The sequence below is a fragment of the Somniosus microcephalus genome, chromosome 2 (assembly GCF_052327205.1).
Source record: "Somniosus microcephalus isolate GS21.2 chromosome 2, FLI_Smic_1.0, whole genome shotgun sequence".
NCBI lineage: Eukaryota > Metazoa > Chordata > Chondrichthyes > Squaliformes > Somniosidae > Somniosus > Somniosus microcephalus.
This window is the reverse complement of record NC_140988.1, coordinates 227,061,790-227,089,601: the sequence shown is the minus strand read 5'-3', so window position 1 is coordinate 227,089,601 and position 27,812 is coordinate 227,061,790. Positions and strand designations below refer to the sequence as shown.

The window sequence follows — 27,812 nt, the reverse complement described above, 5'->3', positions numbered from 1 at the left end:
TGTTGGATCCTCCGAACCAACAGCCAGGTGATTTCTGCAAAGTTGAAAGGTTTGATGAGTCCTGAACACAAGGACTCATCAAACTATACAGAATGTCAAGTGTTTGATAGCTTCACAGAACTGTCAAACGATGACATTTCTTCTTTCAAAAGTTCTTGACAGATGGCACGTCATACGTTGACGTGCTCTGTCACTGACTTCACCCTAATTGGCCTGCTGAGTCCGCTGGGCGGGTCAATCAGGGGAAAATCCCGCTGGTTGGCCAGAAGCTGATGGAGGCAGGATTGAAAGCCGGTAAGCAGCAGTCCCGCCTCCAAAAGCCTCCCATTGAGAAAATCCAGCCCGAACTGTGGAAAAGAGATGTTCAAGGCGAATGGAGTGATCAACAGTGTCAAAGGCAGCAGAGAAGTCAAGGAGGCACCGTTACATAAGATGTTTTCGGTGACTTTGATCAGTGTGGGTGGGATGGAAGCCTGATTGGAAGGCTTCAAATGGAGTGTAATTGCAAGGCGTATGTTCCAGGATTCTAGGAAGAACGTTGGAGAGGAAGCAGTAAGTTGGTAATGATGGAGGGGTTGAGAGTAGATTTTCTGAGGAGGGGAGTAATGACAGAGGTTTTTTTTAAGATGTAGGGGCCAAGCCAGAGGACTGAGACAGGTTGATGTCAGTGATCATAGGAATGAGATGGGGAAGTTCACGAGCTGGGGGGCAGGGGTTCAGTTCAAGGTGCAGGTGATGGGCATAATAGAAGAGACATGTTTGAGCACAGAGCTTGGAGACAAGAGCTGGGTGAATCTCAATCAGAGTGGATTGCAAACAGAGTGGATGAATTTGGTGATAGTAGGAACTTGGTTTCTCACATCCAATTCAAAAGGAGGAGTGGAGCCACAGAACCCGAGGACTCTAAGCTATGGATCTAGATATCTAGGGGGAAAAATGTGGTATCGACCATTTTGGTCCGCTAATATTGGCCAGGCGCAAAATTTAGCGCCCGGCGCAAATTATCGCTGGCAACCGGGAAATTCGTCTCCAGGTGGAGGTGATTGGAGCATTAAATCAATCACTACACACTTCCCTTAGGGCGCTAACATCAGGGAATGGGGCGCTATCTCAGAGCGCTACTCAAGCTCAGGCGCTGTTAATTACCTTGTACTCAGACATACAGCCACCTTCCAGTTCTTAAAGGGGAGGTCCGTCATGCTGCACAGTCTCACCCTGATCATTGCTGCTTTTGACCTGAGCCTGTAAGGAGGTGCAAATCTTCAACAACGATTATCATGGCTGCTCAGAGGCCCAGGGAGAGAGCTCGGCGGTTCAGTGACCAGGCACTGGTGGCTCTGGAACACCAACAGGTGTGGAGGGAGGTGGCCCATTACATATTATCCAGAAGCCTTCTCCAAAGGACTCACACCCAGTGCCGCAAGAAGTTCAACGACCTCACTCGGATGGTCAGGGTGAGTAGATACTTGAAATACCTCTACATCCCACCATCTCAACCTCACTCTGTGCACAGATGGTATAAAGTGCCAAATCCCCAACATTCACCCAACAACTATGCCAATCTACTAAAAGTCACATCTGCATCTCACACCTTGCAGACATTAACGGTTATTCAACTATGATAGGCACATCTGCCAAACACATGGCTGCACACTCACTCACACGCTGTCCTTTTTGTTGCAGGTCAAGCTTTCTCATAACAGGGGGGAGCAATAACGCACAGGAGGAGGACAGGCGGAGCTGCACCCCCTCACACAGCTGGAGGAGCGAGTGCGCAGACTAATCGCGAGCCATGTCATGGGCGCTGTGGCAGTTGGAGAGGTCGACCCCCTTGGGGACAGCAATGGTATGTTCATCATCTCCCTCGCCTCTCTCATACCACTTCCCCCTCACAACACTTTCCATCTAACCATACTGTCTACACTCCTTGCTCCCTTCCTGCCCCCCTGCCCTCACGTTAAAGCCACTCTTGTGCCTTCCTGCTTTCAGATAGCGAGCCACCATCTGGCCAGCCTGTCCCTCAGCCTCCCAGTGGCAGCGACGCAGAAGAGGATGAATACCAAGCCGGAGCCTCACTGCCTGCGTCTCCCGAGGGCGAGACATCCGATACTGGGGCCACGCAGTCACTGGAGGGCAGCAAAGGAAATGGCTCTGATGTGGGTGTAACTCTGGGACCCAGCGGGCTGCAGCAATGCCATGGGGGAAGGGAAAGTCGGGGGCCATCTCCCCGGAAGGTGAGTGCGCGCATGAGTTCTGCTGCACAGGACTCGGATGAAGACCTCGATATCGCGGCGATGAATACTCAGGCGATGAGCATGCATACTGAGCTCATGGGTGCAATGGCAAGGGTGCCCGACAGCATGGTTGCACTGGCTAGGAGCGTGGAGGAGTCCGCCGCCAGCACAGCTGTCATCTGTGCGTAAACCCTCGATCCCATCCTTGCCTCGTTGCAGAGGATGGTTGACTTGCAGAAAGACCATGGGGACCCAGAGCCCATGCTGTGTGTAATGGGTGAGGTGGCAGCATCTATTGCAGCACAGGCCGAGCCAATGCAACGGCTTAGTGCTGGAATCGAGTCATTGGTTGGTGCCGTCCAGTCTCAGACTGCTCTGATGTAGTCTCAGATTGATGTCACGCAAGTGCTGACTGCTGCCATCCTCGCTAAGTTGCCCACTGTCCACCGAGGATCTCACGGTGCCGCAGCAGGCCAGCAATCTGTGCTCGAGCAGATTGCTCTGGATGCTGTGGTTCTGCCCCCGGGGGAGTGGCAGTGTGTTGGTTGAGCAGGAAGGTGCTGTCCTCTCTCAGGATGACAGTATTCCTGCTCCCACCACTGCCACTCTGCCATTGCACTTGCCACAGCCTGTAACCCAGCCAACCCAGACTGCTGCCGGCCATGCAGAGTTGGTGCAGTCTGCAGCTGGGCCCTCCAGGCCCAGAGCTGGTCGAGGGTGTCCTTCAAGGCCATCTGCAGTCTCTGGATCAGAGATTCAGCAGCTTTTCACCAGCCTTGCTGCAGCCACTGGGGCCACATTAGAGGAGCAGTAGGGTTGGAAGGGGGACACTGAGGCCAGGTTGTGGGGGCCGGTCTCGGTGATCTGGTCCCACATTGTTCTTTCTGGAGGGCCTCCTGGCCCCTGTGGGTACAGGACCTCTCTTGCAGTGTTGAACCCCTGCAGAAAACTGGAGGACTGTGTGCGAGACGACCCTGGGTGCCCCTTCCCTGGCTTGCTGAGCCATTTGTGTTAGTGCTGAAGCAATTAGCCCATTTTTCTAGGTGCAGAAGGGAATTCCGCTTTACGAGCAGAAGACTCCCATTTGGGAATTCTTTTTAACGTTAATTTTTTTCCAGAAGGCAGTTGAGCTGTAAGGTGTAAAAACTGCCTACTTTTAAATTAATTTTATTTTTTTTCATTTTAGAATGCAGTTCCCCTTTAAGGGACCGGACTGTTTTCTAAAATGAGAGCGTTGCTTTAAGTGAAGGCTGTTCTTGCTGCAACGACACTACGGCCACACTACACTGAGCCTCCTGCTGGGACTACCACCATGTACAGTAGAAAACGGCCATTGCACGGAGTTTAGCGCTGGGCTAATGTTAATTAGCAACCACTGCCAATATCTGGGTCCTGCCAGCGCCATTAATTTCAGCGGTTGTTAACTCCAGCCCACGGTGCCACCGGCAGATTTTTAGCGATCTCGAATTTCTAGGCCTTTGTTTTTAGTATCTCAGTGGTTCTTGTTAAACTTCAGTAAATAATTTTCTTTTTTTTCTCTCTTAAGTTAGGGCAGTGGGTTAAACGAAGAAGTTTAGTTAGTAGTCTAATAAATAGGGGCATGGCAGGGCACCTCAGTCCCAGTGCCACGTGGGAAATCCAGGATTCTTCTTGGGTCCTGGACAACCACATTTGCAGGAAGTGTCGTTAGCTGGAGGAGCTTGAGCTCCGGGTTGCAGAGCTTGAGCAGTAGCTGGCATCACTGTAGTGTATCTGCGAGGCTGAGAGTTACGTGGATAGCACGTTTCAGCAGGTGGTCACCCTGCAGCTTACGAGTTTGCAGGCAGAGAGGGAAAGGATGACCGTCAGAAAGACAAGGACTATGCAGGTAGTTCAGGATCCCCCGAGTGCATCTCGCTCACTAACCAATATTGTTCTGAATACTGGTGAGGGCGATGGTTCCTCTGGGGAGTACAACCAAAGCCAAGGCACCATGGGTAGTTCACCTGTACAGGGGTTGGGGAAAGGAGGAATGTTAGGAAAGCAATAGAGATAGGGGATTCAATAGTTAGGGGAACAGACAAGCATGTCTGCAGCTGCAGAAGTGACTCCAGGATGGTATGATGCCTCCCTGGTGCCAGGGTCAAAGATGTCACTTAGTGACTGCAGGACATTGTGAGGGGGAAGGGAAGAGTCAGAGGTCATGGTTTATATCAGTACCAATGACATAGATAGAAAGAGGGACGACGTCCTGCAGGTAGATTTTAGGGAGCTAGGAAAGAGATTAGTAAGTAGGACCTAAAAGGTAGTAATCTCCGGATTACTCCCGGTGCCATGAGCTAGTGAGTACAGAAATAGGAGGACAGAGCAGAAGAATACACGGCTGGAGAGATGGTGCAGGAAGGAGGGTTTTAGGTTCCTGAGGCATTGGGCTGGTTCTGGAGGGGTGGGATCTGTACAAGCTGGACGAGTTGCACCTCAACAGGGCCAGGACCAATATCCTCACGGGGGGGGGGGGGGGTTTGCTAGTGCTGTTGAGGAGGGTTTAAACTAGTAGCTTGGCAGAGGGATGGGAAACTGAGCATAGATTCAGAAGGGAGAGAAGCAAAGCGGAAATGGAAGGCAGAAAATTAGTAAGTGAGTTTGGAAGGCAGAGGAAACAAAGGCTAGAAAATAGACAAAGGACTTTGAAAGTGCTTAATAGTATATACTTCAATACAAGGAGTCTAGGGAATAAGGTAGATGAGCTGAGGGCACAGATAGACATGTGGAAGTATGATATCATAGCTATTATTGAAACATGGCTGAAAGAAGGGCAGGAATGGCAGTTCAACATTCCCGGTTACACGGTTTTCAGACGACATATAGAAGGGGATAAAAAAGGAGGGGGGGTCGCAATATTGGTTAAAGAAACAATTACAGCCATGAGGAGGGATGATATGTTAGAAGGATCATCAAATGAGGTCATATGGGTTGAATTGAAGAACAAAAAAGGGGCAATCACACTGCTGGGAGTGTGTTATAGACCCCCAAATAGTCAGAGGGCGATAGAAGAGAAAATATGTAGGCAAATTTCTGAGAATTGCAAAAACAATAGGGCAGAATGAGTAGGGGGCTTTCAACTAACCTAGAATCATAGAATGGTTACAGCATGGATGAAGGCCATTCAGCCCGTTGAGCCCCGTCCTTTCCCCGTAGCTCTGCAAATTGTTTTCCTTCAGGTACTTATCCAACTCCCATTTGAAAGCCACGATTGAGTCTGCCTCCACCACCCTTTCAGGCATTGCATTCCAGATCCTAACCACTCGCTGAGTAAAAAGGTTTCCCCCATGTTGCCTTTGGTTCTTCTGCCAAATCCTTCCTAAAGGGCGGTGCCCAGAATTGGACACAATACTCCAGTTGAGGCCAAACCAGTGTTTTATACAGGTTCATCATAACTTCCACGCTTTTGTACTCTATACTCCTCTATTCATGAAGCCCAGAATCCCATAAGCTTTTTTAACTGCTTTCTCAAGCTGCCCTGCCACCTTCAACGATTTGTGCACATATACCCCAGGTCTCTCTGTTCGTGCATCCCCTTTAGGACTGTACCCTTTAGTTTATATTTCCTCTCTTCATTCTTTCAACCAAAATGTATCACTTCACACTTTTCTACGTTAAATTTCATGTGCCACTAATTTGCCCATTCCACCAACCTGTCTATGTCCTCTTAAAGTCTATCACTATCCTCCTCATTGTTCACTATACTTCCAAGTTTTGTGTCATCTGCAAATTTTGAAATTGCGCTCTGTACTCCCAAGTCCAAGTCATTAATATATATCAAGAAAAGCAGTGGTCCTAGAACCAACCCCTGGGGAACACCACTGTATACCTTCCTCCAGTCCGAAAAACAACCGTTCACCACTACTCTCTGTTTCCTGTCACTTAGCCAATTTCGCATCCATGTTGCCACTGTACATTTTATTCCATGGGCTTCAACTTTGCTGGCAAGCCTATTATGTGGCACTTTGTCGAACGCCTTTTGGAAATCCATGTACACCACGTCACCCACATTGCCCTCATCAATCCTCTCTGTTACCTCATCAAAAAACTCAATCAAGTTGGTTAAACATGATTTGCCTTTAACAAATCCATGCGGGCTTCCCTTAATTAATCCACACTTGTTCAAGTAACTGTTAATTTTGTCCCTGATTATTGTTTCTAAAACCTAATATTAACTGGGATAGAATCAGTGCAAAAGGTACAGAGGGTACAGAATTTTTAAAATACATTCAGGAAAACTTTTTTAGCCAGTATGTAGCAAGCCCAACAAGAGAGAGGGCAGTTCTGGGTTGAGTTTTAGGGAATGAAGCTGGGCAGGTGGAAAGGGTATCAGTGGGAGAGCATTTTGGTGGCAGTGATCATAATTCAGTTAGATTCAGCATAGTTATTGAAAAGGACAAAGACAGACCAGACGTAAAAGTTCTTAATTGGGAAAAGGCCAATTTTACCAAGCTGAGATGTGATTTAGCAAAGTGTACGGGAAACAACTACTTGAAGGTAAATCAGTGTCAGAGCAGTGGGAGGCATTCAAGGAGGAGATGGTGAGGGTACAGAGCAAAAACGTTTCCACAAAGGAAAAGGGTGCGACTCCCAAATCTAGAGCCCCATGGATGTCAAGGGGCATACAGGGTAGGATAAGGCAAAAAAGGGAAGCTTATGTCAGATACCGAGAGCTCAATACTACAGAAAGCCTAGAGGAGTATAGAAAGTACAGGATGAAATTAAAAAGGAAATTAGGAAAGCAAAGAGAGGGCATGAAAAATATTGGCAAGTAAAATCAAGGAAAACCCAAAGATGTTTTATAAATACATCACGAGCGAGAGGATAACTAAAGAAAGAGTAGGGCCTATTAGAGACCAAAAGGTCACTTTTTTGTTGAGGCGGAAGACATGGGTATGGTCCTTAATTAATACTTTGCGTCTGTCTTCATAAGAGAGGGACGATGCAGACATTGTAGGAGGAGGAGTGTGAAATATTAGATGCGATAAACATAATGAGAGGGGAAAAATTAATGGGGTAAGCATCTTTAAATATAGATAAATTGCAAGGCCCGGATGCAATGTATCCCAGGTTGTTAAGAGAAGCAAGGGAGGAAATAGCGGAGGCTCTGACCATCATTTTCCAATCCTCTCTGGCTACAGGTGTGGTGCCGGAAGAGTGGAGGACTGTGAACGTTGTACTGTTGTTTAAAAAGGGAGAAAGAGATAGACCGAGTAATTACAGGCCAGTCAGCCTAACCTCGGTGTTGGGCAAATGATTGGAAAAACTTCTGAGGGACAGTATTAATCGTCATTTAGAAAGGCACAGATTAATCAAGGACAGTCACCATGGAATTGTTAAAGGAAGGTCAGGTCTGACTAACTTGAATGAATTTTTTGAGGAGGTAACAAGGAGGGTCGATGAGGGTAGTGCATTTGATGTAGTCTATATGGATTTTAGCAAGGCTTTTGACAAGGTCTCACATGTCAGACTGGTCAGAAAAGTAAAAGCCCATGGGATCCAAGGGAAAGTGGCAAGTTGGATCCAAAATTGGCTCAGTGGCAGGAAGCCAAGGGTAATGGTCGATGGGTGTTTTTGTCACTGGAAGGCTGTTTCCAGTAGGGTTCCGCAGGGCTCAGTACTAGGTCCCTTGCTTTTTCTGGTATGCATCAGTGATTTAGACTTCAATGTAGGGGGCATGATTAAGACATTTGCAGATGCTACAAAATTTGGCTGTGAGGTTGATAGTGAGGAAGAAATCTGTAGACTGCAGGAAGATATCAATGGACTGGTCTGGTGGACAGAAAAATGGCAAATGGAATTCAATCCAGAGGAGTGTGAGGTAATGCATTTGGGGGGGCCTAACAAGGCAAAGGAATACACAATAAACGGTAGGATACCGAGAAGTGTAGAGGAACAGAGGGACCTTGGAGTGCATGTCCACACTTCCCTGAAGATAGCAGAACAGGTAGATAAGGTGGTTAAGAATGCATACAGGATACTTTACATTGGGGGACCAAACACAGATTGGGTGACCGCTTTGCAGAACACCTCCGTTCAGTCTGTAAGCGTGACCCCGAGCTTCCGGTTGCCTGTCACTTTAATTCTCCGCTCCACTTCCACTCTGACCTCTCCGTCCTCAGCCTCCTACATGGTTCCAATGAAGCTTAACGTAAGCTCGAGGAACAACATCTCTTTCGATTGGGCACTTTACAGCCTTCTGGACTCAACATCGAGTTCAACAATTTCAGACCATAACCTCTGTTCCTATTTCTTTCCACATGGCAGCTGTTGATGATTCCGCCATTGCCATTTTCATTTAATCTAGACTCATCTTTTGTTTCTTAACTTGTTCCATTGCCATCTTCTTCTGCCTTGCACCATCATCCCTTTTGTCTCTTAATCTCTCCTGCCTTCCATCCTATCACAAGCCTTCCCTTTCGTTCTTTCCTCTCCACCCCCCCCCTCTCCTTGCTCCTACACTTCCTTAAAAACCTTTAACATCTCCAACTTTTTCCAGTTCTGATGAAGGGTCCCAGACCTGAAACGTTAACTCTGTTTCTCTCTCCACAGATGCTGCCTGGCCTGCTGAGTATTTCCAGCATTTTCTGTTTTTATACGGGATACTTGCCTTTATTAGCTGAGGCATAGAATGGAAGAGCAGGGAGGTTTTGCTTGAACTGTATAAAACACTAGTTAGGCCACAGCTAGAGTACTGCGTACAGTTCTGGTCATCGCATTACAGGAAAGATGTGATCGCACTAGAGAGGGTACAGAGGAGATTTATGAAGAGTTTGCCAGGACTGGAGAATTCTAGCTGTAAGAAAAGATTGGATCGGCTGGGATTGTTTGCTTTGGAACAGAGGAGGCTGAGGGGAGGCTTGATTGAGGTGTATAAAATTATGAGGGGCCCTGATAGAGTGGAAAGGAAGGACCTATTTCCCTTAGTCGAGAGGTCAATAACCAGAGGCATAGATTTAAAGTAATTGGTAGAAGGATTAGAGGGGAGTTGAGGAGAACTTTTTTCACCCAGAGGATGGTGCAGGTCTGGAACTCACTGCCTGAAAGGGTGGTAGAGTCAGAAACCCTCATCACATTTAAAAAGTACTTGGCTACGAGCTGGAAAGTGAGATTAGGCTGGATAGCTCTTTTTCTGCCGGCACAGACACGATGGGCTGAATGGACTCCTTCTGTGCCCTATATTTCTATATGTTTGTGGGGGTGGAAGAGATGGAGGAGATACTGTGGAGCTGGGTGGAGGGAAAGAGCCCTGAGGGAGGGGATTGATCAAAGAGGAGGGCTGGGTGAGGGTTTGATTAGAGGCAGCAGGGCAGATGCCTTTGATTTGGGACACTAAAACATCCATAACCTCCTCACATTTGCTGTCTGAACTGAGCATAAAAATTTCAGTGGATGGTCAGAGGAGATCATTTATTGTGAACAGGAATTTGGAGCTGTTCTTACTCTCCAGAATTATCTTAGATTAGTTAGAGGACTTGGGCATGAAAAGGGAGCAACAGAAGATCTTGAGGTGATCAAGCCAAAAAGCAAAAGAATTCTGAAATAAATGGTGGGAAAAGTGCTGTCCCCATCACTAAACTCCAGTTACTCTCGATACTTGCTTAAATATAAAGAATATCTTCAATGAGAACTTTCATTCTGTTCACATTTTTAAATACTGTGTATAATTTCTAATATTCCTAACACCACCATGCAGCACACATAGGTTTCGATTTACCTTGTTCTGTGTGTTAAGAGTGAAAATGCTGTCTTTTTGATCTAGGAGTTTACAGGCGTAGGCAATGTTAACAGCAGTTTCCTGTTTGTCTCCTGTTAGGACCCAGGTCTTTATCCTTGCCTTTCGAAGTGCCATAATAGTATCTGGGACACCCTCCTGTAAGCGATCTACAATGCCCGTAGCACCTAAACATGGGATTACAAATTGTTCATTATTTCCACACACAGAATCAAGTGGAACAAATCAAGGAATTAGCTACATGATTGTGTTTTAAGCATTATTACGTTTTCTAATGCATCTAAAATTATGGATTTGAGCTTAAGTTCACAGGCCTATTGAAACATCATGAAAATGGCTCCAAATGATCAGCTTTTAGTTATTGCCTCCAAAGTAGGGCAGTAGCTCCTGGGATCAGGGTGCAGGCCTGTGGAAAACTGCTCCTGCTGCCTTTCTAATGATCCCAGTTTCAAGTGGATATGTGGAAGCCAGGTGAAGATGGGGTCAAGTTTGCTGGTAGGTTCAGTGGTTGAATATGATATATTACAAGTCTTATGTCTGCATGCATTTCCTGCCTACAAAACCTGTGCGCTGATCCAATTACTCCCCACCCTCTAACCCTGCTTCACCCGAGACGACTCCTTTGGTGAAGTTTTCTGCTACTGTGTTTGTTAGTCCGCGGTTTTTCACTAATTAAAGTGAATGTGTGAAAGATTGCAGGCTGGCGGAAAATCCTGGTCCCTTTGTGCAATTCCACAGACATAGTTCTTCTTAAAAAAAAAGATTTCACCAGCAGTTTTTCAAGGGAATGTGGAAAAAAATGGTGTATTTTACAGCAGGTGCATAAATAAGTCCAGCTTCATTAAAAAAAATTAAAACCACAGTCCCCCACAATCTAATCTGTTTGGATAGGGATGTAAACAGACAAGGCAACCTGCACAAGACTCTGTTAGAACCGTATTCAGCAGCTCCCCCAGAGTTAGTCACCACCCACGAGGAAAGCATTTAGAAATTCTGAACACATCCTTAACACAATACTAAAATAAATACATCAAGTTAAGCTGCTGTAAGAATGTGGAACGCTCCACGGTTTGTATTGTGGTTATTTACCTAGCAGCGTTAGGTTAGTTTCTAGTTTCAGAGCTGATTCGAGCAGGAGCTCCTCTTGGTTATCTATACTTGTCTGTGCCAAGAGATGGAATTTTAGCCACTCTGTGTACTCAGCATCATTCATCACCTGCAGAAAAGAAAATGTGAGGTTTAGCTTGAACTGTCTCGAGCCCAACTATCTCTAAATATGGACACTGACCAACTCTGTAAAATCTATCATTACAAAAGTATTTGATAACTGCTGTAGCATTCTACTTGTAAATTTATATTGCTGCAGCAAGATATAATATATATATAATATATAGTTTATTCCAAAGTTATGATGAATATCTGGTTTTCTTTCACATTTCTCAATTTGCAATATGACCATCTTTAGAAAGGCCCAGAATGATCAGTTTGTACCTGTCCAATGCATAAAGCTGTGAAGTCTCTACACACAAGAGGTTAACATTTTACATAAGACACCATTGTCCTTCCAATCCAACGGCAGCATCAGCTTCCAAACTAAGACAACAATAAGCAAACAGGAATGCACGCAATCAAGCAGATGGCATTCAGTTTCCAAGGTAACTCATTAGCTTCTGGGATTGGATGATGTTAAAAGAGTACTCAGAGGTATTTGCATCCACCTTATGAGCACATTACTTCATATTCTTCCTGTGTGCCAAAACTGCTTCAGTTGACATCTCATAGTCCTAGAGTGCATCTTAGTACCAACTGTCTTCACTGGAGAAGAAAATGATGCCAATGTCACAGTAAAGGAGGAGTTAGTAGACTTCATGAGGTCATAGACATACTGGTGAAATGGGCAGACACATGGCAGATGAAATTTATTGCAGAGAAGTGTGAAGTGATACATTTTGGTAGGAAGAATGAGGAAAGGTAATATAAACTAAAGGGTACAATTTTAAAGGGGGTGAAGGAACAGAGAGACCTGGGGGTGTATGTACACATACCTTTGAAGGTGGCAGGACACATTGAGAAGGGTATTAACAAGCATACGGGATCCTTGGCTTTATTAATAGAGGAATAGAGTACAAAAGCAAAGAAGTTATGTTAAACCTTTATAAACATTGGTTAGGCCTCAGCCGGAATATTGTGTTCAACTCTGGGCACTACACTTTAGAAAGGATGTCAAGGCCTTGGAGAGGGTGCAGAAGAGATTTACTAGAATGGTACCAGGGATGAGGGACTTTAGTTATGTGGAGAGACTGGAGAAGCTGGGGTTATTCTCCTTAGAGCAGAGGAGATTAAGAGGAGATTTGATAGAGATGTTCAAATATCATGAATGGTCTTGATAGAGTGAATAAGGAGAAACTGTTTCCAGTGACAGAAGGGTCGGTAACCAGAAGACACAAATTTAAGGTAATTGGGAAAAGGACCGGAGGCGATGTGAGGAAATATTTTTTTACACAGCGAGTTGTTGTGATCTGGAATGCACTGCCTGAAGTGGTGGTGGATGCAGATTCAATAGTAACTTTCAAAAGGGAATTGGATAAATACTTGAAGGGAAAAAAGTTGCAGGGCTACGGGGAAAGAGCAGCGGAGTGGGATAGCTCTACCAAAGAGCTGGCACAGGCAGACTGGGCCAAATAGCCTCCATCTGTGTTATATCATTCTATGATTCTATAAAAGTACTCAAGAGACAAAAACCATTTCAAAGGACATGACGCTTATCTTTTGTTTGTATATTACAGGAAATGTCACTCAAAGTCCATGTGATAAAACCTCCAGGAATATGTCCAACAAAGTTGGTGACCCTAGCTGGGATGGCAGTTGAGTGCTACAATCAGCCTTCTGGGTTAAAAGCAGATAGTTGGTGAGGGTTGCTAATCCCGATCACTATTCAGCAACCCCTGTTGGAAGTGTGGAAGTCTGATGACATCAAGACTTGACTATCGTGCCCCCAAAGGTCAAATTGCCTGCTGACAGTCACCATGAAGGTTTCCAGATGAATAAGGGCCACTTGGACAAGGTACCGGAGACTATACATCAGCAAGGAGAGAAAACTGGTGAAAGCAAAAAAAAAAACCTAAATACTATGAAACTTTGTCTTAATAACAAGAATCTACATTTATATAACATCCGCTAGTGTAGATAAAACGTCTCAAAGCACTTCACGAAGGTGTAAGGAAAAAAATGGACGCAAATCTTGAGGTAGGAGATATTAGGAGGGGTGACCAAAAGCTTGGTCAGAGATGAGTTTTAGGGAGGGTCTTAAAAGAGGAGAGGAAGGGGGAGAGGTGGTGTGCTCCAGAGAATTCCAGAGCATGGGGCCTAGGTGGCTGAAGGCACGACAGCCAATGGTAGCATGAGGGGAGGGGGTTAAGCACCAGAGACCAGAGTCAGAGGAACGGAGAGGCTGGAGGGGGTCGTAGGGCTTGAGGAGATTACAGAGTTAGGGAGGGACGAGGCCACAGAAGGATTTAAACACAAGAATTATAACTTCCAATTTGAAGCAGCGGGGCACTGGGAGTCAATGAAGGTCAGAGTAAGTTGGTGGGGCCACAATACAGGTAGCAGAGCTTTAGATGAGCCTTAGATTATGGAAGGAGGAGCATGAGAGCAGCCATGGGAGCATTGGCATAGTAGAGTCTAGAAATTACAAAGGCATGGATGAAGGTTTCAGCAGGTAGGGATGGAGTCAGGAAATGTTATGGAGGTGGGAGTAGGCAGTCTTTGTGATGGAGAGGATATGGGGTCGGAAACTAAGCTTGGGTTCAAATAGTACACCCCGATTGTGAACAGTCTGATTCAGCCTGAGACAGTGGCCAGAGGGAGATGGAATCAGTGACAAGGTTATGGAGTTTATGGCGGAGGCCGAAAAAGATAACTTCAGTCTTCCCAATATTTAGCTGGAGGAACTTGCCGAGCATTCAGCACTGGACGTTTGGACAACACAGAGGCAATGGAAGGGCTGAGAGAGGTGGTCGACAGGTCGACCTGGGCATCGGCAGCATACATGTGGAAGCTGACCCCATGTTTCCAGATGATGCCGACAAGGGACAGGCCAACATGTAGATGAGGAAGAGGAGGGGCCCAAGGATAGATTTTTGATGGACTCTGGAGGTAACAGTGTGGGGGTGGGAAGAGAAACCATTGCCGGAGATGCTCTGGCTACAATCAGATAAATATAAAATGGAACCAAGCGAGACAAGACCCATTGAACTCGACACCAGAGGAGAAGCATTCGAAGAAGATGGTGTGGTAGATTGTGACCTCAGTGTGGTTGAGGAGGACAAGGAGTGATAATAAAGCATGGTCAGTCACAGAGGATGTCATTTGTCACTTTGATTAGGACATCACCTGTGAACAAAGTTTCAATCAAAGCTAGGATATCAATGCAATTATGGATGGCAAGGGCCTTGTTTATTAGTGAACGGGCATTTCGGAGGGTAATGTGGAGAGGAATGGAGTCCAAAGAGTTAGCGGTGGGTGGGTGATTAGGATAGGAAAGAAGTTGGCGAGGTTAGCCCCCAGTAGGCATGCTGGGCAGGAAAGTTGGCAAGAGAGAAGGATGGGGCAGTTTGGGTTGCTGCTAGTAGGAAGGCAGCAATGGGTGCCTCGATAAACCCTTTGGAGATTACAAGAAAGGCATAGAGTGTATCTGTAGGCTTATTCATGGGGCATTCAAGCCTGGAACAGCAGCAAGAGAATAGGAAGGCAGAGGAGTAATGATCGGTATGGGTAGGGATTGGTGGGGGGGGGGGGGGGGGGATGAGGAAACCAAAACTGGCTGGCAGGAAGGGGAGGAGACAGGGTAGAAAGGCCCGTGAGGGGTGAGGAGAAAAAAAGGGGAGATAAAAGTAATGGACTTGGGTCTGGAGTGACAGCCAAAAGGCACTCGTGATTAGACACAGGGAATTCGGGTTGTATGGTGACAGAGATTAGAAGAGACAGGTCCTGGTCATAGATAGAGGACCTTCCCCTTATTCCAGGTGCCTTGTATTGGATAAATCAAAAATTGGTACAGTTGGTATTTCAATTTTGCAATAAATGCTAGAATATCTGATTAGCTGTCAGCCCCCAGGTGCTTTGGTAATATAGGCCTAGAAATTGGGTTGGGGCGCCAAAGTGGCGCAAAAGTCGCCTGAGCGCAGGATTTAGCGCAGCGATCGGAGTGATACCGATCGCCAGAAATTCAGTTTCAGTGCCCCTCGAGGGAGATGGGGTGAGGCTCGAGGCGCTCCACGTCCCTCTTAGGGCGCTGAAACTGATTATCGCAGCGCAACGTGCCGCAGCGCCACATGCTGCGGCACGGCACGCTGCGGTACTGCAGGCCTTCCTCCCACTGTTAAGGGGGAGGTGCCTGCAACAGCGCGATCCCTGATCGCGAGTGCCGGCAAACGAGCCCGGCACCAAGGAGAAGTGCCGGGCTCTCGGGAAACAGCCGGCAATGCCGCGGGGGGGGGGGGGGGCGGGGGGTTAGGAGGCCGGGGACGGAGGTGCTGGCAGGCGGCCGCCGAAAAAGCAGCCGCCCTGCACCTCCACCTTAACTTGCGCCGCTGCTGGCACAGTAAGGCCCCGTGAACCGGGCGCGGATAGCGAGTGGCGCAACTGCAGCGTTCGCTACCAAATATCGCGACCGGGGCACGAATGGGGCGCTGCGCACACCGATTACGTCATCGGTGGCGGCGCAGCGCAAATGCCTAACGCCACCATTAGCGCCCCTACTGAAAATCGCCGGAGACGCAGCCAGTGGCGCTACAGCCACTGACTGCCTCTTTAGGTGCTAACAGGTGGCGCTACTCACCCAATTTCTCCCCCATAATGTTTAAACCTGTTTATAGTCATTAGGCCTAACAAACAAATTGGTGGTGAAATTGGTCTATGCCAGTAGCGAATTGGCCGCCCATTTTACTCTCCCACACAAGAATAAAGGGTTACCACAGCATTCATGGTGTATAGTAGGATGACCATACGTCCCCATATTCTGGGGACAGTTCCGGATGAGGTACTGTATCCCCGGGCAAATAATGTCCCCGGAAGAGTCCCTGGTTCACAAAACTCGTCCCCGAAGTGTATCCCTGAGCAGTGAATGTACCTCCGAGTTGTCAGTTTGTTGCTCTAAGGCTAAATTAAACAATAACTTGTATAATGGCCAGAGTGACTTATTGGCCCAGAACTTGGTGTCGGGGGCTTGCTGCGCGTGCAAGCCGCCGATCTGCACTCACCCTGCGCGCTGACATCTGAAGCCCGGGCCTGCTTGCATTTCCTGTCACAGGCTCGGTTCAGATGTCAGCGCGCAGTGCTTACCTGATCCAGTGGCGTAGTTAGTGCGATGTGCCGGCTGGGATCAGGTGAGCACTGTACAACCAATCAGGGGAGGGGAAGGTTCATTCATGAGTTTGAGAGTAAGAACCGTCAAACTCATGAAAACTACGGGGGCCCAAAACACTATTTAAACTTTAAATACAAATTTAAAAAACATCCCAATCATTAAATTAAGTATAAATAAGTTTAAAAAAATAATTTAAACAATAATTTTTTTTTTTGAAAAAAATAAATTTTTAATAAAAAGGGTCTAAAACTAAACTTACCTTATTGTAGATTCTTTAAAATAATAAACCTGTGGAAATTTTTTTTCTAAATTACACAAACACCACTTACCTGTAAAAATAAATACTTACGTGTGCTTTTTACAAGCGTAAAGACCGGAGGCCTTTACACATGCGCAAATCCCCCAAAACAGAGGAAATCCAAGACGCACGCGCTGCCCCCTACAGCGCACGCGCTAGCCTCTTCACCTCTTGGGTTAGAGGAGAGGAAATGCCGGTTTTCAGCGCATGCACTGTGCATGCTGAAAACCGGCATTTCCTCCGGCCAGACGCGTGAGTACCCCTTCCGTACTCACGCGTTTGGGGAGGAATTTCTGCCCCATTGCGTATGCACGACTAGGTGATCTTTCTGGGCATGTGCCGGGGAGTTTCCGGCCGGGCTCGTGCTGCTGGATAGTCGCCGCCGGAAGTGCCTGGGAGAATGGCAACAGGAGTGGGTGAGGGAGAGGCTGCGGGGGAGGGCCCGGTCACAGTCACCAGGGGCAGGCTAATCCTAGACACTGTGGAGGGGTCAGATGTGACCTCAGTCACTGGGGGGGGGGGGGTCTGGTGTCTGAATGTGCTTCAATAGTGGGACATCACATCTGCGGTAATTTTATGCACATTTGTTTCGCATTTGTAGTGTATGTGTGCAACTGTTGAAATATAGGCTGCTAAAAAATTTGCCTCGCTACGCTGCGCAACCTACATTTTCCATCCTGACGACTTTGCTGGGCTCCCACCCTATGTCTCCCTGGATTCGGTTTAGAAAATATGGTCATCCTGGTGTATAGGAAAGGACAGTGAAAATAACATTCCATGCTGTTGCAGTGAATCTGGGCATCAACGCAGTTGGCAACTCAGAGCATAAGCTTTTGTTTTGTTACAGCTGAAGTATGTGACAAGATTTATATAACACTAAGCAACTTGCATAAAATTGATTGCATGCAAACACGAAGAGTACTGGGGGCCAAGTTGCAATAGAACACAGATTCCTACACAAGCTCCCTTAAGGCCCATATTTCAGCTGCCTGATTGTTTGCACGTTCCCACTGTGCTCAGGAGGACTGCAGGAGCCACTTTCAAGTACCTTTGAGCAGCTGCCTCAGAGTGGAATGGAGTAGCCTGGAAGCAGTTTCTTTTCTTCCGCTACTGGTGTGTGGTTACTACTACTACTATTAACTCCAATCATTGAAATGTGCATGTAATTTAGAATTCTATATAGTATTCTAGCTCATTTTCTTCTGCAGTAATCAAGTGATATATATGTAGCCTGGCCACTTGGCTACATATAAGCAGGAGCTCACTCTCCCCTATTGGCTATCACGTTACCCCGTTGCCAAGTAAACCAAAAACAGTAAATCAAAACACAGGAAGAGGTAATAAATCATCCTATATGTCTATAAAGACTATACCATAAAACAGATGCATTCAAATCAGTAATAAATTGAGACAATGTTGATAAACCGTGAGCATTGCCTTGCATGCTATTTCATCTCCATTCCCTGATGTGTTACTGCTTTTTAACACACAACATTGTGTGATATTATATCTACAATATTCATCATGCGTGTTCTTACTTTCATACCTTCTTAGCAATGCATAGAGTACGGAGACCCTCTTTGGCATAATAGTCTAAGTAATTCTGTGTCCTTTCCTGAATGGCCCTCTGTTGCCTGTGGCCTGCAAGATAAACACGAGTCAACGAAGAACCAGCTCAAAACCCTGCAAACTGCACATACACTGTATGACAGAAACCATATCTGATTCCATTTCACATACAATTAACCATGACCCATGTTACCATTGAAAACAGGTGGTCTGTTGGTAAAAGAAAGGCACAGTGAAATCACAGAACCACTCTGCAATCTGTGAGTCAATATAGTTTGCAATTACAATTTTACATCAAATATTTATTATTTCAGTAACAAAGGACTGTGGGATACAACCTATATTCCCACTCATGGTTTGACCATGATGCACTCATGGCCTAGTAAATTGCCAGTAAATTTGTGTGATACAAACATCTGATCAGGTATCCTCCATAAACGTTACAATTCAAGCTTTCTCCCAACACTTTTAACTGTGCTCACATCAAATTGCCAGTTTCTATAAACAGGCCAAGGCTCCCATGCAGTGAAACTTGCAATCTTATGTGTGCCATGAATGAGACAGTGTACCACAGGACTAACAGTTACCCTTTAAAATGATCCTGTGCATTGCAGGCTATGTACTAAACCCACCACTCTCTCCTGTCCACGGAGGTAATAAGTACCATTCTGTTGGACTGTTACATTCAGGTTCCCTTGGCCCTATTCTCACTCAACCCCTGACCACCAACTTTCCTTCCTGGCTTCCATGATAGCTGACACTATAAATGATTCCCTCTACCTCATTTATTTGTACCATGAAAAATAAAGGCTGTGATATCCCACAAATAAACACAATTGTTTTAAACTTAATTGACATATCTTATTAATCAAACACACTGTGATAAAAATGCTAACTTCCGGGAAGTTATGTCATCACTTCCTGTGAACTATGAACTATGAACTATGAACTGTGTACATACCTCACTTCCTGTAAATGTCACTTCCTGTTGGACTGGTATAAATACTGGTCTGTTCAGTATTGTAAGAGGCTTCTACCAGAGGCATGGTAAAGACCTCTCTTGTATATAGTGTGTTTATAAGTTACTTAAAGCTTACTTTAAAGTTACTTGATGGTCAGTCTCCTTTTCTTACATCAATTTAAGTAACTTAGTATTTACACTGACAAATACTAGACCTTCAGACAAACTCGGAAGTTAAGGATCCAGGGAACCACCCATCATGGATAAAATCCTTAGACCTATTCGTCTGGACTTGGACCCGAATACACCAGCAGCTGGCAGGGTATGGAAGCATTGGTATCGTACTTTTGAGAATTTTCTGGATGAATGTAAAGTGGATGCTCCTGCTAAATTGAAGATACTTGTCAATTATGTGACCCCAAAAGTGTTCGAATATGTTGATGAATGGGATAATTACGAAGAGGTGATTCGGGCACTTAAGAAACTGTATGCGAAGACCCCAAATGAGGTCTATGCTAGACATCTACTGGCCACAGCCCGACAAGGGCCAGGGGAATCAATTGACGAATTCCTGCAAGAACTTCGCAGGCTCAGCGTAGATTGTAACTTTCAGGCAGCCTCAGCTGAGCTGTACCGCCAAGAAATGATTCGTGATGCTTTCATCTGCGGGATTGCCTCTCCATTTATACGCCAGCGTCTACTAGAAAGTAAAACACTTGAGCTACAAAAAGCTTTTGACCTAGCTTGTTCACTGGATTTGGCAAAGAGAAATGCAGACCTCTATCAGCTGCCCAGATCTCGATCTGCTGCTGTAGCTGCAACCAGACAATTCAAGCGGTCTCAGGTGAACCCTATCATGGGGGAATCTAATTCTGATAATTCTGATGAAGAAGAGGAGGACGACCCCACTTTAGCAGCCTCTTGGCAATCTAGGAAGGAATGCTTCTTTTGTGGAGATGCTTTTCACCCTAGGAAAACCTGCCCTGCTCGCAATGCAATCTGCAGTTATTGCGGGAAAAAAGGACACTTTGCTAAAGTTTGCCTATCAAGGGCCTCTACGAGGGCCAATCCAGCTAAGGCCTACCGAGCTGCCCCAATTAGGGCCTATCAAGATGCTCCAGCTAGGACCTATCAAGCTTCCTCTCGAGCTCTCTCCCGAAGAAGCACACCGAGAGTTTTAGCCACTCTCTGTGCAACGACACCAATTACAGCTGCTTGCCCACAGAACCTGTCTCAGGCAGCCACAAAAATTTCAATTAAAGGGCATACCTTAGATGCCTTAATTGACTCAGGAAGTACTGATAGTTTCATTAAGGAACAGATTGTTGCGAAATTGAAACTACATGTCTTCCCATCGGACCAGGCAATTGCGATGGCCCAGTCATCACTTAATACCAGAATCTCCGGCTTTTGTGTTGTTGATATGACACTTCATGGTCGTATGTATCCCTCCACCCGACTTTCAGTGCTCAAAGACTTATGTAGTGATCTCCTCTTAGGGCTGGACTTCCAAAAACAGCATAAGAAACTCACCATTGAGTTTGGTGGATCCAAACCCGGACTTACTATTTCTAATATACCATCTAAATTACCATTTTGTGCATTATCAGCAGCTTCACTTGATGAACCCTCATTATTTGCCAGTATTCCGCCTCAATGCCAACCGATAATAACGAAATCGCGGCGCTTTAATCAGGGAGACCAATCTTTTATTGCGGCTGAAATCTCTCGACTTCTAGCAGAGGATATCATTGAACCATGTTCGTCGCCCTGGCGGGCTCAAGTCGTCATTGTCAAGAACCCTCTAAAACCTCACAAACAGCGACTATGCATCGATTATTCGCAAACCATCAATCAATATACCGACTTGGACGCCTACCCATTGCCACGCATTGATGATATGGTTAATAAACTGGCCGAATACAAAGTGTTCTCAACTTACGATTTAAAAAGTGCCTATCATCAGTTACCCTTGAAGGTCTCAGAAAAGCAGTACACAGCCTTTGAGGCTAATGGACGGCTGTACCAATTTCGTCGCCTCCCATTCGGGGTTACTAATGGAGTGGCTGTCTTTCAACGGGCAATGGATGGCCTGGTTAAGCAGGAAAACCTAAGGGACACTTTTCCCTATCTTGATAACATTACCATTGCAGGTCACGATCAACAGGAACACGACTCCAACCTCCAAAAATTTCGGGATGCCCTCCATCGCCGTAATTTGACCCTGAATGAATCCAAATCTGTTGAGTCGCAACCGACCATCAACATCCTTGGCTACTGCGTAGGCAATAGTATCATTAAGCCAGACCCAGAAAGACTTCGCCCGCTCCAAGAGCTCCCGTCACCTAAGAATCCGGCTTCTTTACGTCGGGCTCTCGGTCTGTTTGCATACTACGCTAAATGGATTCCTCATTTTTCGGACAAAATCCAACCCTTGCTGCATGCTAGATCATTTCCACTGGGAACAGCGGCTGTTGCAGCCTTTAACCTTCTCAAAAAACAGTTGGAGAAAGCGGCTCTTCACTCCATCGATGAGAATCTCCCTTTCGTGGTTGAATGTGATGCCTCGGAGGTGGCGGTCTCGGCTACTCTGAATCAGGAAGGTCGTCCTGTAGCATTTATGTCCAGGACCTTACAAGGTGCCGAGCTACATTATCCTCCGGTTGAGAAAGAAGCCACAGCCATCATAGAGGCAGTACGGAAGTGGAACCATTTTCTAGCTCGCCAGCACTTTACATTGATCACGGACCAACGATCAGTCGCCTTCATGCTCGATAATCGAAAACGAACCAAAATTAAGAATAATAAAATACAACTTTGGAGGATGGAACTGGCCTCTTTTGGTTATACCATTCTCTATCGGCCTGGCAAGGAGAATGTGGCCCCGGACACCCTCACACGGGCATTCTGCTCCACTATGTCATCCTCCACTCTCATGGATGTCCACAATGGTTTGTGTCATCCTGGCGTTACGCGCATGCTACATTTCGTACGATCACGGAATCTCCCTTTTTCCACTGGAGATGTAAAGAAAATATGCTCAGAATGCCGGCTTTGTGCGGAATTAAAACCTCAGTTCTTCCGCCCCTCAGATGGTATACTCATACATGCAACCCAACCGATGCAACGACTTAGCATCGATTTTAAGGGCCCAGTGCCCTCTTCAACTCGGAACACATATTTGCTCACCATGATCGACGAATATTCACGTTTTCCGTTTGCCTTCCCCTGCTCCAATATGCTGGCGTCCACAGTAATCTGCTGCCTTGAGCAGGTATTTTCTCTCTGTGGCATGCCGGCTTATATTCACTCAGACCGGGGTCCATCCTTTATGTCAAGGGAACTCAAGGACTACCTCTCAGAACGGGGAATTGCTGCAAGCAAAACAACACCATACCATCCCATCGGAAATGGGCAGGTAGAGAGGTATAACGGTATCATCTGGAATTCCGTACGTCTCGCTTTAAGATCTCGGGGCCTACCAGACCAGCAATGGGAAACAGTGCTTCCGGATGCATTGCACTCTATACGGTCCCTGCTTTCTACAGCCACAAATACTACACCTCATGAGCGGTTCTTTGGATTCCAGCGTCGCTCATCTCATGGAACATCACTCCCGTCATGGCTAACTACTCCTGGACCTGTATTACTCCGAAGATACGTTCGGACGTCTAAAAATGACCCTCTTGTAGACGAGGTCGAACTAACCGATGCCAACCCCACCTATGCAAACATACGATATTCCGACGGCCGAGAATCTACCGTATCATTACGGGATCTGGCTCCCTGCCCACCAGGACCTAGTGGGACATCGGGTGATGGCATTTCACCAGGAAACTCTTGGGACCTATCGGGTACCCCTCTCCAGGATCCTGATCGGACACCAACTAGCTTGGTGCCGGCAGAACCCCGTGCTCAAGGTTGCGACCCTCCCAGTACCGTGCATGAAAGTACTGATCCGCCACAGACCAGCTCTGCACCTCCCTCTGAACAGAGGCAGTCCGACTTTGAACCTATTGGGGCTCGCACTCGAAGCCATGATCTCCCCGACCCTTCACAGGGCAATCCAGGCCACACAGACTCTGACCAATGGCCAACCGCATGTAAGCGGACCAGCGACCCTCTACGACGGGAATCCAAACGGGTACGACTCTTCCTTGTTCGGCGGCTGCGGACCAAAAGGTAGACCACAGCCTCCTAATCCAGCAGGAGGGAAGAATGTGATAAAAATGCTAACTTCCGGGAAGTTATGTCATCACTTCCTGTGAACTATGAACTATGAACTATGAACTGTGTACATACCTCACTTCCTGTAAATGTCACTTCCTGTTGGACTGGTATAAATACTGGTCTGTTCAGTATTGTAAGAGGCTTCTCCCAGAGGCATGGTAAAGACCTCTCTTGTATATAGTGTGTTTATAAGTTACTTAAAGCTTACTTTAAAGTTACTTGATGGTCAGTCTCCTTTTCTTACATCACACACCATTTGAAATATGATCAGCTTTCAAGATTTCTTTCACTGATGTTGGCGAGGCCGAGAACCTCAGCTACAGACAGTTTCAAAGAGAAATAATTTTCACTTCATGTCAGTAATTACTGAATATATTGGGAGCATCTAGCAGCACATACAAAAAGATTATTATAATTAATGTGAAATTGAAAATACATTTCACCTACAAAAAGAGTAAGCCAAAAAATCTATTTGTGTGGTGAAGGCAGAAACCTGGCAGCTCTCTAGATCTTGGTTCCACGCCGCTTCTTAGGTCCTTCCATTTTCCGCTCGGGGCTGGGGGGGGGGGGGGGGGCGCGGGGGGGGGGGGGCGGGGCGGGGGGGCGGGCGCGGGGGGGGGGGCGGGGCGGGGGGGCGGGGGGGCAGGGCGGGCGGGGCGGGGGGGGGGGGGGGGCGGGTGTCGGGGAGTGGATGGAGCGGGGGGGGGGGAGTCGGGTGTTTGGATCTTCCAGCTACTTCTCCTACATCAAGAGGTTGTGTCTGGGGAGTTTCTGGACTACCCTAGGAATTCTACCCCTCTGCCCTTATAAGGTCTGAATGGAACTCTCTCCAGCTGAGACCTAAAAGTTTAATTGAGGCCTTCGGAAAGGTGCCCATCACCTCCAATGACAAGGACAATCAATCTCAGAGGGGATTAATTACCTTTGCTTAGCCTGCAAATGGCTTTCTTTGCAGCAGAAAATTTATATCACTTCTGTTTCTTCAGCCTGTGAAGGGCCTGGCCTCTAGGTGGGAACCTATAGCAGAGTGGTTATGACTCACTCTGCCTTTCAAGGGTGGATGAGGGCAAGCTCCAACAGTCCATGGGTTGCCCCGACTATGCTAACAGCTCAATCCCTGTGATATGGGTTGGGGGGTCAATGTCTTTGGGGATCAATGGTGGGCTTTGGCCTTCTCTACCGTACTTCCACGGGTGGAGTGGTCTAGAAGTTTAGATAGTGTATCTGAAAATCAAACTTGGGTAATTAAAATGGACGATTAACTATAGTGGTAAGCCAACTCTGCAGAACAGAGATTAAGATCTTTGTATCAAGTCATAATCATAAGAATTTTTAAGAATAGGAACACTGGACTCAAATAAGCAATCCCTCTTTCATATATCAATTCCACTTGCCTGTCCTTTCACCATATCTCTCAATCCTTCTCTCTCCAAATCCAATTATCTTTTTAACCCGCTTATTGTTCTTGCTACAATGGCTTTCCCTTGCTTATGCTACAACTCTATTACACATTGGTTGAAAAAGTTCCACTTGATTTTCGTTCTTACTCTTAACTTTGTCATTTTTAACCTGCGCCGCCTAGTGTTTCAACCTTTCACCACAGTGAACAATTAGCCTGTTTCCTTCATCATAATCTTTAACATTTCAATGAGCTCAATTCAAATGGATTTTGGGGAAGAGTGTACCAGATTTTCACTACCATTAGAGTGAAAAAGTGCTTCCTGATTTGACTCCCAAATGGCCCAGCTCGAATTTTAATATTATGACTTCTCATTCTGGATTTCCTAACCAGAGGAAATAATTTCTCTGTATCTACCCTACTGAATCCCTTTATCTTTTTAATAAAGACTTTGATTAGGTCACCCCTCAACCGTCTAAATTCAAGGGAATGCAAACCAAGTTTATGGAACCTGTCTTCATAAATTAACTCTTTAAGCCATGGTATAATTTTGGTGAATCTGTGCTGTACCCCCGCCAAAGCAATATATCATTCCTGAGGTTTGGTGCCCAAAACTGAATGCAGTACTCCGGATGGGGGTCTGACCAAGGCTCTGTACAACTGAAACATAATTTCCTCACTTTTGTATTCCAACCTCCTTAAAATAAAGGCCAACATTCCATTAGCCTTGTTGTACCTGTTCAATTCAATTCAATTCAATTTTATTTGCCATATGTAACTAGTACTAGTACAAGTACAATGGAATGCTTACTCCCCGTAGGGACACGTCAGCTATTCTTACAGTGCCGTGTTCAGAAAGTCAATTCAATGGCATCCAGTGGCAGTGGAAGCACGATGTCCCTCAGCCGCTCCGTCCTCCTCGTCACTGCGGCCTCCTCCTCACTGTTGCCGGCTCCACGTGTGGTGGCCTGCTTCTCCCGCTCACGATCCTGTGCACTAGCTTTAATGATCTTTGCACATGGACACCGAAAATCTCTTTGTTCCTCCACAGCTCCTAGTCTCTAACCATTAGGAAATTATTACATTTGTCTTTCTTGGATCCAAAGTGGATGATCTCACACTTTTGCACATTGAACTCCAACTGCCACAGTTTTACTCAGTCACTTAGTATGTCTATGTCTTTTTGTAACTTTCTGCTCCCATCTACACAAATTACTGTACCTCCTAACTTAGCGTTATCTGAAAACTTGGATATACAAATCTATGGCCCAGAAATTCGGGTCGGGGGCTTCCCGCGGGTGCAAGCCCCCGACCTACACTTACATATCGCACTGACATTTGAAGACTGGGCCTGCGTGGATTTCCGGTCTGTGGCCCGGTTCAGCTCCCGGCGCGCTGTGCATGCGTGATCCAGCGGCGTACTTAGTGCGATGAGCCGGCTGGGATCACGTGAGCACATGGGCAACCAATGGGAGTTTACAAAAGTCCATTCATGAGTTAGACATAAGACCTGTCAAACTCATGAAAAGTCTGGGCGCCCAAAACACTACTTAAACTTTAAATAAAAGTTAAAAAAACATTCCAATAATTAAATTAACTATTAATAACTTTAAAAAACTATTTTAAACAATTATTCAAATTTCTGCCAAAATTTTTTTTTCAAGAAATCGGGTCCAAAAATACACTTACCTTACTGTAAATTCTTTAAAAATAATAAACCTGTGGAAAAAAAATTCTAACTTTAATTATTAGACCACTTACCTTGTAAAACGAAGTCCTTACGTCTCCTTTTTACATTCGTAAAAAGTGGAGGCCTTCACGTACGGAGAAACCTGTCAAAAAAACCGAAGTTCAACGCGTACGCGCTGCCTCAAATGTCACAAGGGAACTGCCTCTTAACCCCTTGGTTCAGAGGAGAGGAAATGCCGGTTTTCCGCGCATGTTGAAATCCGGCACTTCCAACGGGCCCACGCATGAGTACCCCGTCCGTACTCACGCGTTGGGACCGGAATTACTGGGCCTATATTCCTTTCATCCAAGCAATTGGTATAAATGGTGAAAAGTTGAGGCCCCAGTACAGATGCCTGGGGAACACCACTTGTCAAATCCTGTCAATTATGAAACAAACCCTTTATCCCTACTCTCTGTCTCCTACCTCCCAACCAATTATCAACCCATGTCATAAGGTTACCTCCAATTCCATGTGCTCTTATTTTTGCTAATAATCTACTGTACGGAACCTGACTAAATGCCAGAGGGTGGGGGGTCTGGAACTCACTGCCTGAAAGGGTAGTAGAGGCAGAAACCCTAATCACATTTAAAAAGTACTTGGATATGCACTTGAAGTGCCGTAACCTACACGGCTACGGACCAAGAGCTGGAAAGTGGGATTAGGCTGGATAGCTCTTTTTTTGCCGGCACAGGCACGATGGGCCGAATGGCCTCCTTCTGTGCTGTAAACTTCTATGATTCAATGCTTCCGGAAGTCCATATAGACAATATCCGTAGACACTCCCCTATCCACTAGGCTACTGGCCTCCTCAAAATATTGAACTAGATTAGTCATACATGACCCACTTTTCACAAATCCATGCTGACTCTCTTTGATCAGCTCAGTCACTCTCTCTCTGATAATAGATTCCAGGAACTTCCCCTCAACTGATGTTAAACTGACAGGTCTATAGTTTGCTGGTTTCTCCCTCCCTCCCTTCTTAAATAATGGAGTGACATCTGTAATTTTCCAATCCAAAGTTACAATTCCTGAATATAAAGAGCTTTGGAAAAATTTGATTAACACATCTGCAATTTCCTCTCCTATTTCTTTTAATACTCTGAAGTGGAAATCACCAGGTTCTGGAGATTTGTCTAACTTAAGTCTCGTTATTTTCTCCATTTCTATTTTTTTAAAAAGCTTATATTAAATCCACTATTTTCCTCCCCTTGACTTATTTTTAGGTTCCTTTGTACAGCTGGTATTTTTTTCTCTTCCTCTACT

General features: G+C 46.0%; 1 protein-coding gene across 2 annotated transcripts in view; it reads right to left on the bottom strand.

Moving 5' to 3' along the window:
• The window catches only part of atp10d (ATPase phospholipid transporting 10D), a 269,873-nt gene that overhangs the window by 62,504 nt on the left and 179,557 nt on the right, over positions 1 to 27,812 (bottom strand). For both annotated transcript variants that reach the window (XM_085969712.1, XM_085969722.1), the window contains 3 exons: positions 18,205 to 18,299; positions 11,080 to 11,206; positions 9,973 to 10,157 (listed from right to left, as the gene is read on the bottom strand). In XM_085969712.1, the coding sequence (XP_085825838.1) occupies positions 9,973 to 10,157; positions 11,080 to 11,206; positions 18,205 to 18,299 (407 nt within the window). The remainder of the gene's footprint in view (positions 1 to 9,972; positions 10,158 to 11,079; positions 11,207 to 18,204; positions 18,300 to 27,812) is intronic.